The 14,346-nt window shown below is 41.1% G+C and overlaps 1 protein-coding gene across 1 annotated transcript in view; it reads left to right on the top strand.

The window, feature by feature from the left end:
* TMEM87B (transmembrane protein 87B) overlaps positions 1–14,346 on the top strand; it is a 77,987-nt gene that overhangs the window by 44,333 nt on the left and 19,308 nt on the right. Inside the window, exons 9-14 of the mRNA XM_011980516.1 lie at positions 849–948; positions 4,459–4,552; positions 6,528–6,599; positions 11,829–11,937; positions 12,019–12,077; positions 13,387–13,490. Coding sequence (XP_011835906.1) covers positions 849–948; positions 4,459–4,552; positions 6,528–6,599; positions 11,829–11,937; positions 12,019–12,077; positions 13,387–13,490 — 538 coding nt within the window. The remainder of the gene's footprint in view (positions 1–848; positions 949–4,458; positions 4,553–6,527; positions 6,600–11,828; positions 11,938–12,018; positions 12,078–13,386; positions 13,491–14,346) is intronic.

The raw sequence follows: 14,346 nt of genomic DNA, 5'->3' as shown, positions 1-14,346 counted from the left end.
CCCTTAACATCGAGTCCAGACTCCATGACAGGGGCTCCAAACTGCACGACTGGTCCCTGCCTTTATGACCAGCCTCTTTTCTTGACATCTACCATGACACTCTCTGCTGCAGGCATAATGAACTTACTTCTTGCAACATAGTTTGGTTTTCCTCTTTTCTTCTCTGCCTTTGCACGTGCTGTGTTCTTTGCTTTGTCATCCCCCGCCCCCCAAAACTTAACTCCTACTTAGCCTTCAAGTTCTGATTTAGATGTCATTTTTTTCTGAGTTTTTCGGGACCCAATTCTAGCTCCCCCAGGTGTAGATGAGACTGGCCTTCTTCCAAGTCTGGAGGGATGCTGTGTTACCTCTAGCTCTTACCACACTGAGTTCTATTTACTTAGCCTAACCGGAGTACAAGCTCCATGAAGGCAAGGATCAAGATGTCGTTTTCACTATTATAGCCACACAGTAGGAGCATATCAGATACATTTTAAATGAATACATGAGGAGGAGATCCTGGAGAAAAGAGAACTCTAGAGGACGTTATGGTTTTTAAATATTTACGGGACAAGAAGAGAGTTCTGTAAAGAACAAGAACAGAGGGAAGCTCAGGGAGACAGCGTTCAGGCTGATAGAAGAAAGCCGTGTCCGGTGGAGCTGATTAGATAGAAAGGGAGTGAATTCTTTAGGAGAGTGTGAATCTTTCACTGAAGTTTTCAAGCATCAGTTGGATACGATAACTTTTAAATCAAACGTGGCTGATTAGTCTGAAGTCCGAATGTAGTTATACCCAGGACTTGTTGTTGAGAATCGTGGTTGGCAGGCTTCCAGATGTACACGAAGTGAATTATTTTTTTCTTCCTCAGCCCAAGGCTTATTGATATGTGCGGAGCTGATTTCTGCAATGAAGAGGACGCTGGCTCGCCTGCTCGTGATCATCGTGAGCCTGGGCTATGGCATTGTGAAGTAAGTACGAGAGTTTGGAGAGGTGCTGGGTGCCAGCCCAGTGATTCAGTCCGTCTACATCATGACCTTTGTGAAAATGGAACTTCTAAGTATTGTAGTACAAATCCCTTCGGGAAAAATCTACAAGAACACATTTTTAAAAGATTTCCACATACTTGCTATTTTATGTTATCTTCCAATAAAGCCCCTGAATTTGTATTTCGATAACTTTATATAGTTAGATGAATAAATAATCAACTTTAAGGATAATGGAAAATCTGAAGTGACTCAAACCATTTTCCAACCCTTTTCTGTTTTTTAGACGGTACCATTAAGTTTTTATGGTCCTATGTGAGTGTTGGAAGAGAGTGGATTAAACACTGAGTGAGCAGAACTTCTGACTGAAACCCGTCTGTCCCCCAAGGACCCTGTCTGGCGGGTCTTTTCCGCCTCTCACCTGTGAATCACTGGGCACAACTATGGGAGAACTTGATTTCTATCCTTGCTGTGTTTTTCAGACCTTTCTTCCTGCTTCTTTCCTAAAACCCTGATTCCCAGAAGCTCACTCTTCAGGCTGGATCACCTGCTGCATCTTACTGTGGTTACTGTGAGCTTCCAGACCCTCCCTCATCCCTCAGCTCTGTGGGCACCGGCTTCACAGGTGTCGTCCTCAGCATTTCATCTGTCAGAAGGCCCTGGGGTCTCAGGAGCCATGTGGATGACCCTTTAAGTAAGCTGCTCTCACCTCCCCACCTCTCCTGCTCTTGTTTGTCACCACGTTTCAGCTACTGATTCCCAGTACCATTTTCTAGACTTTATTATATGTGTCACTGCACCCTCTTCAAAATCTCAATTTTAAGCAATCCACTTTTCAACTGTCACCTTCTCTGTTTCCTGTTACTTTCTCTAACATGTCAGCTTCAGTCTTTTTTGACTGTACTTTGGCCTCCAGCCTTTTGACCCTGGCACCTTCCGTTGTCCCTCCCCATCTTGTATCATTACCTTCTTCCTTTTGCTTGGATTCCCTGGTCCAGTAGGACACTGACACCCAAAGATCCCTTTCTCTTTGTCAACCTTCTTGACAAAACTCCAGCCTTGCTAAGTCCAGCTTTCCTTCTGCCTCAGGCTCCCACCTGAGCAGGGGAATTTGCCCAAAAAGAGCCCTGGACCACACTGAGGGGGCCCACTTGCCATTCATGACCGTAAACTTCATGTGTGCCCTCAGTGCTGCTGGCAGTTGTACTAAATCCCCTTGCCACTATTTTCTCACTCTCCTGTCTGCGGAAGACCATTTTACCCCTTCTCTCTCAGACCTCTCAGACTCTACCCTCCTCTCAGCTGACCTTAGGTTTTTTTCACTGAGGAAGTAGAAGCCATCAGAGGGGAATTCCACCGCATCTGTGCCCCCAGCCCTTGTCGTTTCCCCCACATCTGGACCGCATCTACCGCTTTCCTCTTCTTGATAGTCACGGGCCGCCCCTGCCTTGTGCCCACTCAGCTGTGAGGGAAACTGTCCTAGTGCTCTGTTTCATTTTTTCTTGCATCATCTGCTTTCCTCTCTGGTGGGTCACCCCCATCAGCATCTCGTTATTTCTACCATTTTTTTAAAGTGAAGCCCTCCCTCCACCCCACATGGCCTCTCCTCCACTTCTGCCTCATTCACCTTTCCCCTCTGCGGCATAACTTCTCACATGAGTAGTCTGTACCTCAGCCTCCCCAGTATTGCTTTATTGAGACTGCTCTCGTCAAGGCCACCGTGACCTTCCCCTGCCATATCACATGGCCCCGCTCAGCCCTCGTCCAGCTGTCCCGTGAGCAGCTTTAGTTAAGGAGTGCCAGCTTTGCCTGGTTTCCGGGAGCTCATCTTCCATGGCCTCACATCACTGGCTACTCCTCCCCAGCCTCCTCTGCTGCAGCCTCCTGTGTTCCTGAGCTCCGGCCCTTGGGTGCCCAGGCTCAGGCCTCTGCTCTGTGACTCGCACCCCTAGGCTCTCCTCCTGTGTGTGTGCCCATTTGCTTGTGAGCTGGGAGTTGGGGAGTTAGCAGGATTTTAGCCTGGAAGCCTTTATCCCCCTGAACTTTTACTGGAGATTCTTTCTCAGATGCTTTTGTGTTCTTAGTACAGTGTAAGAAATGAAGGCGTTTTGTTGAGGAATCTTGCAGTACCTTTCACAGCTCTGGTTATGAACATCAGATACCGACAGGTGCAGTGTTGTTACTGTGAAAGGAATAGAAAATTAAATGAATGAGTATAGACACAAACCCTTTTTAAATGAATCCCTTCACTGTTAGCTTGCTTGGCTCAACTCATAAAGTGAGAGCAGTAACAGTTCTGGTTATTTGGAGGTTCTGGTTAGTTGGTTATAATGAGTCAGAATTTAGATTCCTTAGATTAGGTAAGTAGTCTTAATTAAATATGAGCTATGACCATTAATTTATTTTTTTACTTATATTGTGTTTTGAAATGACTATCTTAAATATTTTTCTTAAACCAGTTTTTTTCTTCTAATTACTCTGAGAGGGGGGGGTTTGAGCAGCCTAAAATGTATGTGCAATAAATTCTGATTTGCAAATATCATGAAATTATTCTATTTTAAATTATTAATTGCAAAAAACACCATCTTTGTATTTTCCCAACTCATTTATATTTTGAAAGAACCAAAAATGTATTTAAAAACTTTTTTTTTATTTTTTGGAGACAAAGTCTCACTCTGTCGCTCAGGCTGGAGTGCAGTGGTGTGATCTTGGCTCACTGCAACCTCTACCTCCCAAATTCAAGCGATTCTCGTGCCTCAGCCTCCCGAGTAGGAGCCACCACCCCTGGCTAATTTTTTGTATTTTTTAGTAGAGACGGGGTTTCACCATGTTGGCCAGTTTGGTCTCAAACTCCTGAGCTCAAGTGATCTGTGTACTTTGGCCCCCCAAGGTGCCAGGATTATAGGCATGAGCCACTGTGCCTGGCCCAAAAATGTTATTTTAACTCTTTCAGTTTAAGGAATGAAAATTAAATTCTGTTAGCACTCCTGTTCTGGTTGAGGGCCGGTGATCAGAAAGGAGGTCATGGAGTTCCGTCTCCTCATGTCCTGCTCTTTCTCTGCCCAAGTCATGAGATAAGTGAATTATCTCTGAAAAGACAGACCTCGGGAAGAATTAAGTTAGACTGTCTGTCAGTGGCACTTAGAAGTTGGCATTTACCTTCCTAGATTTCATCAAACCTACTCTTCCATTCTACAGAAACAGTACCTGAATTATATTCATTCCATCGCTTGAATTTCAGCAGCAAAATCCTCTGGCACCTTTGTGGCCTGCAAATATTGCTTCACAGGCATCAGTATAGCTTCAGGTCCTAGAGAAAGAGACCCTTTGTTCCTGGGCCTGTTTCCTAAAACAGAGTACCTCAGAGCTGGGGACAGAGCGATGTGATTAGATAGTGACTTCCTGGTGGTGGAAATGGTGCCGGTTTCTGTATTCAGGTGCATTTTACTCACCCATGCTTTTTCTTTCTTCTCTGTTTCCTCTTCCTGATTCCAGGCCTCGTTTGGGAACAGTCATGCACCGGGTGATCGGATTGGGGCTTCTCTACTTGATCTTTGCAGCTGTTGAAGGCGTGATGAGAGTCATTGGGGTAAAAACTACATAATTCTACCACCCCTTTTTGTTACTGCTGTGAAATGTGGTCTTACTTTGTATCTCCTGAGATGAATTTTTAGATAGAAACTTGTGAAAAAGGCCCAATTTGAACTTTTCTTCTATGGAATGTTTCCCTTTTAAAATACTTCCTGAAAGGCAAAGGCTAGCCAGAGTGCTTCTTAAAATGATATGACTGATTGCGAAGGCACTGTCATCGCAGGTATCAGTCCCATCCCAGAAATGTTCATGGTTATTCCTCATAGAGAACATTTGTCTTTGTCATTATGCAGCTGGTATACCTTAATGTCATTCTTAACCCTGGATTTTAAAATGTATCCAGTGAACAGAAAGTTAATTACACCCTTCAGGTATACATACAGTACATTTTATCACTTTTAAGTCTCATTTGTTTATTCATTTTCTCTGACTCTTGGGGACTAGCTATTTTGAGGATTCCGTAGACCCCGCCATTGAAAGAGCCAAGAGGAAGTGATGTTCAAGGGGAAGATGACCCTGAATGTGGGCAGCAGCACTGTATTCTCTAGAGAAGTGTCAGTGTTTATGTCTGCATAGACCCCTAGATTTCTAGCTTCAGTTTTTTTACTTTTATTTTGTGTGGTTTTTTGTTTGGTTGTCTGGTTGGTTGGTTGGTTGGTTGGTTGGTTGGTTGGTTGGTTGGTTGGTTTTGGAGACAGGGTCTTGCTCTGTTGCCCAGGCTGGGGTGCAGTGGTACAGTGGCATGATCATGGCTCACTGCAGCCTCCAGCTCCTAGGCTTAAGCAATCCTCCCACCTCAGCCGCCTGAGTAGCTGGGACTACAGGTGCAGGCCACCACACCCAGCTAATTTTTGTATTTTTTGTAGAGACAGGGTCTCACTATGTTGCCCAAGCTGGTCTTGAGTTCCTGGCTGGCCCCAAGTGATCCTCTTACCTCAGCCTCCCAAAGTATTGGGATTACAGATGTGAGTTACCACGCATGGTTGCTTCAGTTTTTTGAATAAATGATTGAGGACTGAGTGATTAAGAAGCTTATTATGTCTTACCTAATCCAAAGACCTTTGTCATTTTACCTAAAATATCTTTTGGATTAGCTGTATAAATCAGATCATAAATATTTATCCAGTAATGCTAAAAGGCCCCATTCTTCTCCCTGTTATCTTTGATACACCCATATTCAGTGTTAGATGCTCTTTTAGTCTTTGAGTATATTTATTTTCACCTTTGTATAATCATGAAGAACTCCGCATTCATATAATAATAATAAATAAATATTTGCCAGAAAGAAATAGAAAAGATAAATATCCCACATGTAAATACACTATATATATTGTATTCCTTTAAAATTGTACGTAGCTTGGTGACACACGCCTGTAATCCTAGCTACTTAGGAGGCTGAAGCAGGAGAATGGCTTGAACCTGGGAGGCAGAGGTTGCAATGAGCTGAGATCGCGCCATTGCACTCCAGCCTGGGCGACAAGTACAAAACTCCTGTCTCAAAAAAAAAAAAAAAAAAAAAAATTTACATAGCCAACATCTTAGATAGTGACTTTTAAATATGACTAGTCAGAGTAAATGTCTAACATGGATCCCCCCTTCACTTTTTTTGTGTCCCTTCACAACACGGTCAGAAAAGATCAGGAGTTCATTTCATTAATAGCCCTGGCTGTCAGTTTGGTATGGAGGAGAGATTGAAATGGCTGGTGTTAGTGAGGTTGGGGACATGATGCTTTTTATTTGCCATTACGTAATACTGTTTTATGTTGCTATCATCACATAAATTAGCAATTGTTGCTATCAAAAAACAGGTCATTTCCATGTGCTTAAACACAATCCTCTTCGGAAATTAAATCTTTTATGTGGCTTTGTAAATCGAAGAGATAAGCTAAATTATTTTTCTTCATCAAATGATAATTGCTATAGTGCAATGAAACTCTTACATTCAGGTTTCTTCCCCTATTTTTATCTTTCAGGGTTCTAACCATTTAGCTGTTGTTCTTGATGACATTATTTTAGCAGTTATTGACTCCATTTTTGTGTGGTTCATATCCTTTACTGTGTCCTTCAAAATAGTTTTTTCTCTCATTAAAATCAGATTACATGTAATTTGTAATAACGATAGAAAGAAATACAGTTATGCATTTTTGTTACCTTAATACGAGGGTTCACTTGAAGGCAAAAAAGTAGCAACTCCCCAAACAAGGAATATCTTTATATTTTCTATATAGTTTAGCATACAGTTAGTGCTTATTCTCAGTGTGTGCCCCATACTGACGAGGCATAGGTGAAAAAGATGTCCCCAAATTTAAGGAATTCACAGTCTTATAGGGGAGACAGATACATAACTAGCATCAATATAGCAGTAGTAGTTGCTATCTTAGAGAGGTGCTGTGGCAGCAGGGGAAGAGAGAAGTTAATGCTGGCATAAAAATCAGGAAAGACTTAACAGAGATGGCAGCATTTAAATTGAGACTGGGAAGACAAGTAGGGGTTTACAATTAATAAGAAGGTAATTAGGGAAGAGGTATTCTAGGAAGAATGGAGGGGAGCAAATAGTTGAAGCAGGGAAACAGGGGGGACAGTGGCAGAATGTCCAGGGAAGCCTGCCTCTGGGTGGACGTGCGTGGGTGAGCCTTGGCAGGTAGTTCAGGGAAGGGTGGCAGGGCACGCTCAAGAGCTGAGTGCCTTCCGGAGGTAGGGGCTGGAGAGGAATTGAAGCTGCGCAGGTGAGTAATGTGATGAAACCTGTGTCAGTGACAACTCTGGTGACAGAAGAAGATGACATGGGAAAGGAGAGTCTAGAGTCAGGAAGGTGAGTCAGTATTCCTTTGCCTTTGCAGTGGTCCAAAGAAGAGATAGTGAGGGTCAGAAGTAGGGTAGGGGATATGGGAAGAAGAGCCCACACGATAGACTTGCTGGAAATGGGTGGAAGAAGCAGGTTCAGAGAAGGTTTAGGGGCTGCAGCCATATTGCAGGAGAAGTTTTAGAGGCAGTAGGGACTGGATCCTCGAGGGTCTTCTCTGATTCGATGACTCAAGTTGAGTCTGGGGAATCCCCATTGCTTTTTTCTCCTTGGGGGCACTTGTGGAAATGGGAGGAATTCAAGAGAAAATGTGACTGACCAGAGTGGAATGCAGGGTTACGCATATCCCAGAACATTCTTTGGACCTGTTTCTGTTATATTTATGTCCTCTTTGAAATGCTTTCCTGTTAGATAGGTTTCATTTTTTGCCAAGTTCTTTGTTTCCACTGTTTTTGATACTTATGTCTTTTAGCTTTTTGACATCAGTTTTTTTAAAAAATTGTTTTTCTTGTATCTTTTTCCATTTTCTCATCTATGTGTCTCATAGGAAGGGCCAGAGGGCTTGGATCTCATCACTATGCCCTAGAAGGAAGGTCTCCCATTTTTCAGGTGTGCTAGCAAATGTAGCATTCCTCATAGGCTTTTCTGAGCCCCTTGTGGGTTGTTTTCTAAGCCAGGTCTACCTATTCTTTAAATTCCCTGTTTGTGAATTCTCAATATGCTTCCAACTTAAAAAGCCTATGAAGAGTGCTACAAACCAAAAATTTCTAATTCATTATCCTTACTCGTCAAAGCAGTGATTCTTAACCTTGTTTGGGTACTAGGATCAGACATGCTTTGGAAAATCTGCTAACAGCTGTGGAGCCTCTCTCCACAGAACACAGACACACACAAGGAGCTTTGCATATGACAGGGCAGTTGAAGACCCCCAAATTATATCTGTGGACATCTTAGGAGTCTGAGGAGCCTACTTAGGGAATGATAACTGATTTAAAGAGTTGTTTCCGACTGAACTTGTTTAAAAAAGCATATTCTATTTTGTTCAGAGCTACTAGTTTAGAATCCAAGTTTGTTGAATAAAATTATAGTTAAATAAATCTGATTTTCTCAGAAAGTGATATAAATATCTTCCTCTGGTGTCATTTTCATATTTTCTATATTAAAAAAATTAAAGACATTCATTTGCTAAAAATGTGATGTCTGTTCCTCAGTTCTACATGTGAGCAGTGTTCCAGTGGTAGGAATAATCACCACAAAGGCTGTAGGTCCTACAGGACCGCTTGTTAGGGGGGCCCTCCTGCCTTGAGAACGGGCAGGAGGTATCAACATACCTTGCGTTGGGATAGGCAGAATTACAGTGGAGATGAACCTGCCTGTTGACCTCAGATTATCTTTAGACCTTAGTGTCTTATTTTCTGGCATTGTGTGTTTAGAAAATGAGCTGATGATATCTATTCAATTTAGAATTGTCTTGTTTCTAAAAGCTGTATATGCTTGGAACGTTAACAAGTTAGGGAGTATGGTCCTTCATTCAATTAATTAAGCTGCAGACTGTGTTTTTCTAAAAAATAACTATCTTTTCTGACAATTTATAGATATTTATTTCAAAGATTTCTTGTTCTTTTTTTTTTTTTTTAAACGGAGTCTCGCTCTGTCGCCAGGTTGGAGTGCAGTGGCGCAATCTCGACTCACTGCAACCTTCACCTCCCAGGTACAAGCGATTCTCCTGCTTCAGCCTCCTGAGTAGCTCGGACTACAGGCGCGTGCCACCGCGCCCAGCTAATGTTTTGTATTTTTAGTAGAGATGGGGTTTCACCATGTTGGCCAGGACGGTCTTGATCTCTTGATCTCATGATCCGCCTGCCTCAGCCTCCCAAAGTTCTGGGATTACAGGCATGAGCCACCGTGCCCTGCCAATTTCTTGTTCTTAACCATCCACAAGGTAGTTCATTGGGAAAAACACTCAGTAATGCAGCTTGGCAGAAAATTCCAAAGAAAAGCAGCTCTAACGGTTCTAATCCATCTGGATTTGAGTGAAGGTAATTTATTACCTTTATGGACACCACTGACTTTCACATATTCCAGTATCTGATTAGCCAGATTGGGGTAGGAAAATAAGGAAAACAGATAAAAGACTTAGTTTGCTTAATTGTGAATATTGTAATGAAAATGTTTCAAGAAATAGTCAAATCTAGAATGTAAAAGATCTTGTTTAGTGTTTCATGGTGAGACAAGGGAAGTCTAGTATCTATTTCTGCATGAGCCTGAATTTGTGAAGTTTGCTTTCAGATCGCTGTTTGGTAATTTTTATCACTAAAATGAAACGTCTGCTTTCTCTATACAGAAAGATAGCAGATTTCCTAAATGATATAAATGACAAGGAAAAAAAGCAGAACTAAATACATATACAATTGAGTGCTTTGGAAAATGACCCTGCTTCCTTTGATTTTGATGACCTTAATATAACCAATCCTCTAAGAATCTAATTCTGAAGTCATAGGAAAAAAAATAGGCTGAAAAATTCAAAAGCCATAGCCTTAGCCTTTCTCCTGTGGCCCTTCCTCCCCTTTTTTTTCTTCTTGTTTCTCTTTTCTTTTGTTTTCTTTTTTTTTTTTTTTTTTCTTTTTTTCCTGTTTTGCTGCAGGCGCGTGATTCTGATCTTGTTCTTCTGGCCAGCCTCCCCCTCTCTCTCCTTGACTCTGGCTTGTGCTGGTGGATATCCTTTTCCTACCATAGCAGCGCGCTCTCACTTCAAAATCGGAAGGGCTATTTGCTTTCATGACTACTTTCCTTCCGTGGCAGGAATATTTACACTTTCCCTAAATTTAACAGTGTCTTGGTAAGTAGAGGCTTAGGCAATTTCAAATTTGCTTTTTATTCCTTAGCTTAAAAACATTTTTTTTTTGAATTATTAAACCAGACCAGATTTTTTTTTAATCCTAGAAATTTGGTTTTAGTCAAGAATTTTTAAAATTATATGTTTTGATGTATTTAAGGAATAAAGTATATTTGCATTTTTAAAGTTCTCATAGTAACCTGAATTGGTCGTATTGTATTACTTTAGAAATTGATCCTCTTTTGTAATTTGTTGGTCATTTAGAAGATTAAAAAGCAGTTTTGTACTAAAGTACTAAAGTAGCTTCAATACTAAAATGAAGTTTTTGATTAATGACATTTATAATTTTTAGAACTTGCCACATCCATTCTGTTGCTCAGCGCTGTTATTTTTAGTGTTTGGTTCATAAACAGAGCTTGTTGGTCTGCTCCAGAGGAAGGAATTCTCATTTAAGAGCAGAGAGAGCTGCCTTGAATTCTGTTTCACTGCTGAGGAGTCAGTGGAAAAGTCTCTTTTTGCTTCTTCATCCTTGGCAATGTTGAACTTTACCTGAGCCCTGTGCTCCTGGAAAACAGCCAAGATTAAGACACCCCCCCTCCAAACTCCCTTCCCTATTTGTGTTCCGAGAAAAGACTTACCGCAGAGAACCCCCTTCCCCACTGGACTTAGATAAGACTCCTGGAGGCCCCCTTGTCTACCTGTGACAAGGCCGGGCACAGACCCTCCGATTTCCCATTCCTTGCATCATGAATGATTAGATGAACTCTTTATATCCACTGATCGATCTGAACAAAACAGTGACTGAACCAAACTGTAAGTATTCTTCCTCCGGGCCATAAACGTTGACGCACTGTCAGCCTGAGCCAACACACAGCCCTCCCGAGAATCTGTAGGCCTCAAGAAAAGACATTCCCTGATCAATGTGTCTAGTCCCACCACTCACTCCCCACACCTACTGCTTTCTAGCCTTGTTTGCTGTGCTCTATAAAAGAAAAACCCTTTTCTGCCCGACCTCTGAGACTCTTGCAGATCTTACAGTCGTAGTATTCTTCCTGTTGCAATAATCCTCCCCCATTGCAGTGGTCTTTCAAGTAAAGCCCTTAGCTAAGTCCAGATTTGTTTTATCTGATGTTTTTCAGTTTTAAAATTTATAAAATGGAATTGGTAGGTGACCTAACTTCTTAATTATGGTTATTCAAAGAATAAAATGAGAATAGACTAGAAAGAACAAAATAAGACAGAAATAGAGCCAGAAAAGCACAAGCCAAATGGCCTGTCACAATGTGATCTGTAAAGAGTGTCTCACTGGGAGGGGTTTTAGCGCGTGCACGGCTCTATGCGGTGTTGCGGGTGCGTGGCATTGGTGGAATGCATCGTGGGTCTTCCGTGCTTTTTCCTTGGAGTTTGTTTTCTTAGTTCAGACAATGGTAAATTGTAAAAGAAAAGTTGTGATAAAATATAATGATTGTACAATATTGGCCAAGATAATGTTTTCTGTGTTTTTATTAGCTTCAAATTTTAGGAACTGTATTTAGCAGTACTGACTTCGGAAACATAGTAGAAGAATCTTTTGTTTTTGTTTTTTTTTTTAAACCGCTTATTATTACTTGGAATGTTTTTCCTTAACTTTTTCACATTTTTATTAGTTTGGCACAAACTATGAAGACTCTAAGGCTAAGAAAGAACACTGTGAAATTTTCATTATATAGACACTTTAAAAATACTCTGATCTTTGCCGTGCTGGGTAAGCTATTTAATTTTGCTTGTAGTAAATTATCTTAGTATTGTTATATTCCTTCAAGGTGACTTTTTGTGTGTGTTTCAGCTTCTATAGTGTTTATGGGGTGGACAACTAAGACATTTCGAATTGCAAAATGCCAGTCAGTAAGTACAACCTTCCTATTTAAACAGTTGTTATTTTTATTTATACTATTTTGTAGAATTTTGAAGAATTTAGTTTATGCTTGCAAATAGAGGTGATTTTAATGGAGATTTTCTTTTTACTTTGAACTATTTTTTACAGAGTTATAAAAACTTTTGGCCGGGTGCGGTAGCTCACACCTGTAATCTCAGCACTTTGGGAGGCCGAGGTGGGCGGATCACAAGGTCAGGAGATGGAGACCATCCTGGCTAACACAGTGAAACCCCATCTCTACCAAAAATACAAAAAATTAGCTGGGCGTGGTGGCGGGCGCCTGTAGTCCCAGCTACTCGGGAGGCTGAGGGAGGAGAATGGCGTGAACCCGGGAGGTGGAGCTTGCAGTGAGCCGAGATTGCGCCACTGCACTCCAGCCTGGGCGACAGAGCAAGACTCCGTCTCAAAAAAAAAAAAAAAAAACTTTTAACTCTCCAAGTGATTCTGAAAAAGTTCCTCCTAAATCTCCTTTTCCCATTATGCCCTTTTCTCAAGTTTTTTTTTAATATATTTTGAAAATAAATTCTCTTCCTATATATCCTGAGAGGAATCCTTTTCTTCCTGCACACCATGAAATTGAGTGGTTTGTATCTAGATGGGACTGGAAATCTTAAGACTGTCATGTTTGTAGAATCGTGTATTCAGTATGGGATTCGAGTGATGTTTTCTTTTTATTTGAGACGAGTCTCGCTCTGTCACCCAGTCTGGAGTGCAGTGACGCGATCTCAGCTCACCGCAACCTCCGACTCCCGGGTTCAGGCAATTCTCTGCCTCAGCCGCCCGAGTCAAGCCATGTTTTCTGTGGGTTTCCATGTTGGAAGAAGATATATTTCTTAGACTTAGAATATGAAAGATCCTCTTTTGGGGATTTCTTGAGATTTGGAGCTAGTCTCTAGTGCTACATAAATAATCACAAAAAGGCCTCTGATAATCCAGAGCTTTTGCTGCCTTAGAGACAATTTGATAAAAGAAGAGGCTGGGCCTTCTGACCTTAGTATTTGCCACTTGAAATCCTAAGTATATGTTTTGCATTTTTCGATTTTGAAATCTTTCTGTTAACCCCAAAATTTTATGGCAGGGAATATTTGTAACATTAAAAAGCCCTTTAGAAACATTTTGAATAATAAAGGTTTATTGAAAAAATATATTCTTGTTTGTTTGGAAGACTTACTGGTTGGAAAGATTTCATTAGTACTTGTCATTGCACACTATTTGAATGGGAAACCTATATACTTATCAGAAAATTAACTTTTCATGCTTTAATTGTCCTTATTTTAGGACTGGATGGAACGCTGGGTTGACGATGCATTTTGGAGCTTCCTTTTTTCGCTTATCCTTATTGTAATCATGTTTTTGTGGAGACCATCAGCAAACAATCAGAGGTACCTAACATAGGACATTTCAGGTCGGCAAGGATTTGTTGATCACTTTCTGTAGTGTCAAGAACGCGTTTATAGAAACCGGGGGAGTAGTCCTTGCTTTTAAGGAGTATACAGTCAAGTAGGGAGATAAGCAAAACAAATGCAAGACAGTGAAAAAAGAGATGTATAGACTAGTCCAGGGGAAGATGGAAGAGGGTTGAGGAAGACTTCCTGAGAAGACAGCGCTTATGTTACACCTTGAGGAAAGGAATAGGATAGTGAATGACTGAACTGGGAAAGTATGTCCATTTTCTGGGGTGGTGGGAAAGATGTGAGATACTTTGGAGGCCAGTGAGACAGGCAGTTTGGTTAATACCACATACTCATATTGGAGGGAGATCAAGCTGGAAGGGAGAAGTATGGCCAAAATGACAAAAGACTTCAGTGTCAAGTTCAGAAAGTTGTACTTGAGACTGCATGTGATGGGAAGCCTCAGCTTCCTTGCTTTATCCCTTTGCCCCAAGGAAAGACCTTAAGTTCTTGTCCGACCTTTAGGAAAAAATGAAAAAGTATGTACAGATTCAACATCCCAAATCCAGAATGCTCCAAAATCCAAAACTTTTTGAGTACGAACAGGATACTCAAAGAAAGTGCTCATTGGAACATTTTGAATTTCAGATTTTCAGATTTGGGATGCTCAACTGGTAAGGATAATGCAAATATTCCAAAATCTAAAACATCCAAAACTCAAAATACTTCTGGTCTCAAGCATTTTGCATAAAGGCTTCTTAACCTGTATCAGTGTGTGTTTTTCCTGTCCTTTTTAAAATTGTACAATAATACATATATATACACACACATATACATATACATACTG

This window comes from Mandrillus leucophaeus, unplaced genomic scaffold (genome assembly GCF_000951045.1).
Source record: "Mandrillus leucophaeus isolate KB7577 unplaced genomic scaffold, Mleu.le_1.0 Scaffold214, whole genome shotgun sequence".
Classification (NCBI taxonomy): domain Eukaryota; kingdom Metazoa; phylum Chordata; class Mammalia; order Primates; family Cercopithecidae; genus Mandrillus; species Mandrillus leucophaeus.
Note: the sequence above shows the minus strand (reverse complement) of the source record. Positions and strands in the feature narration are given on the sequence as shown.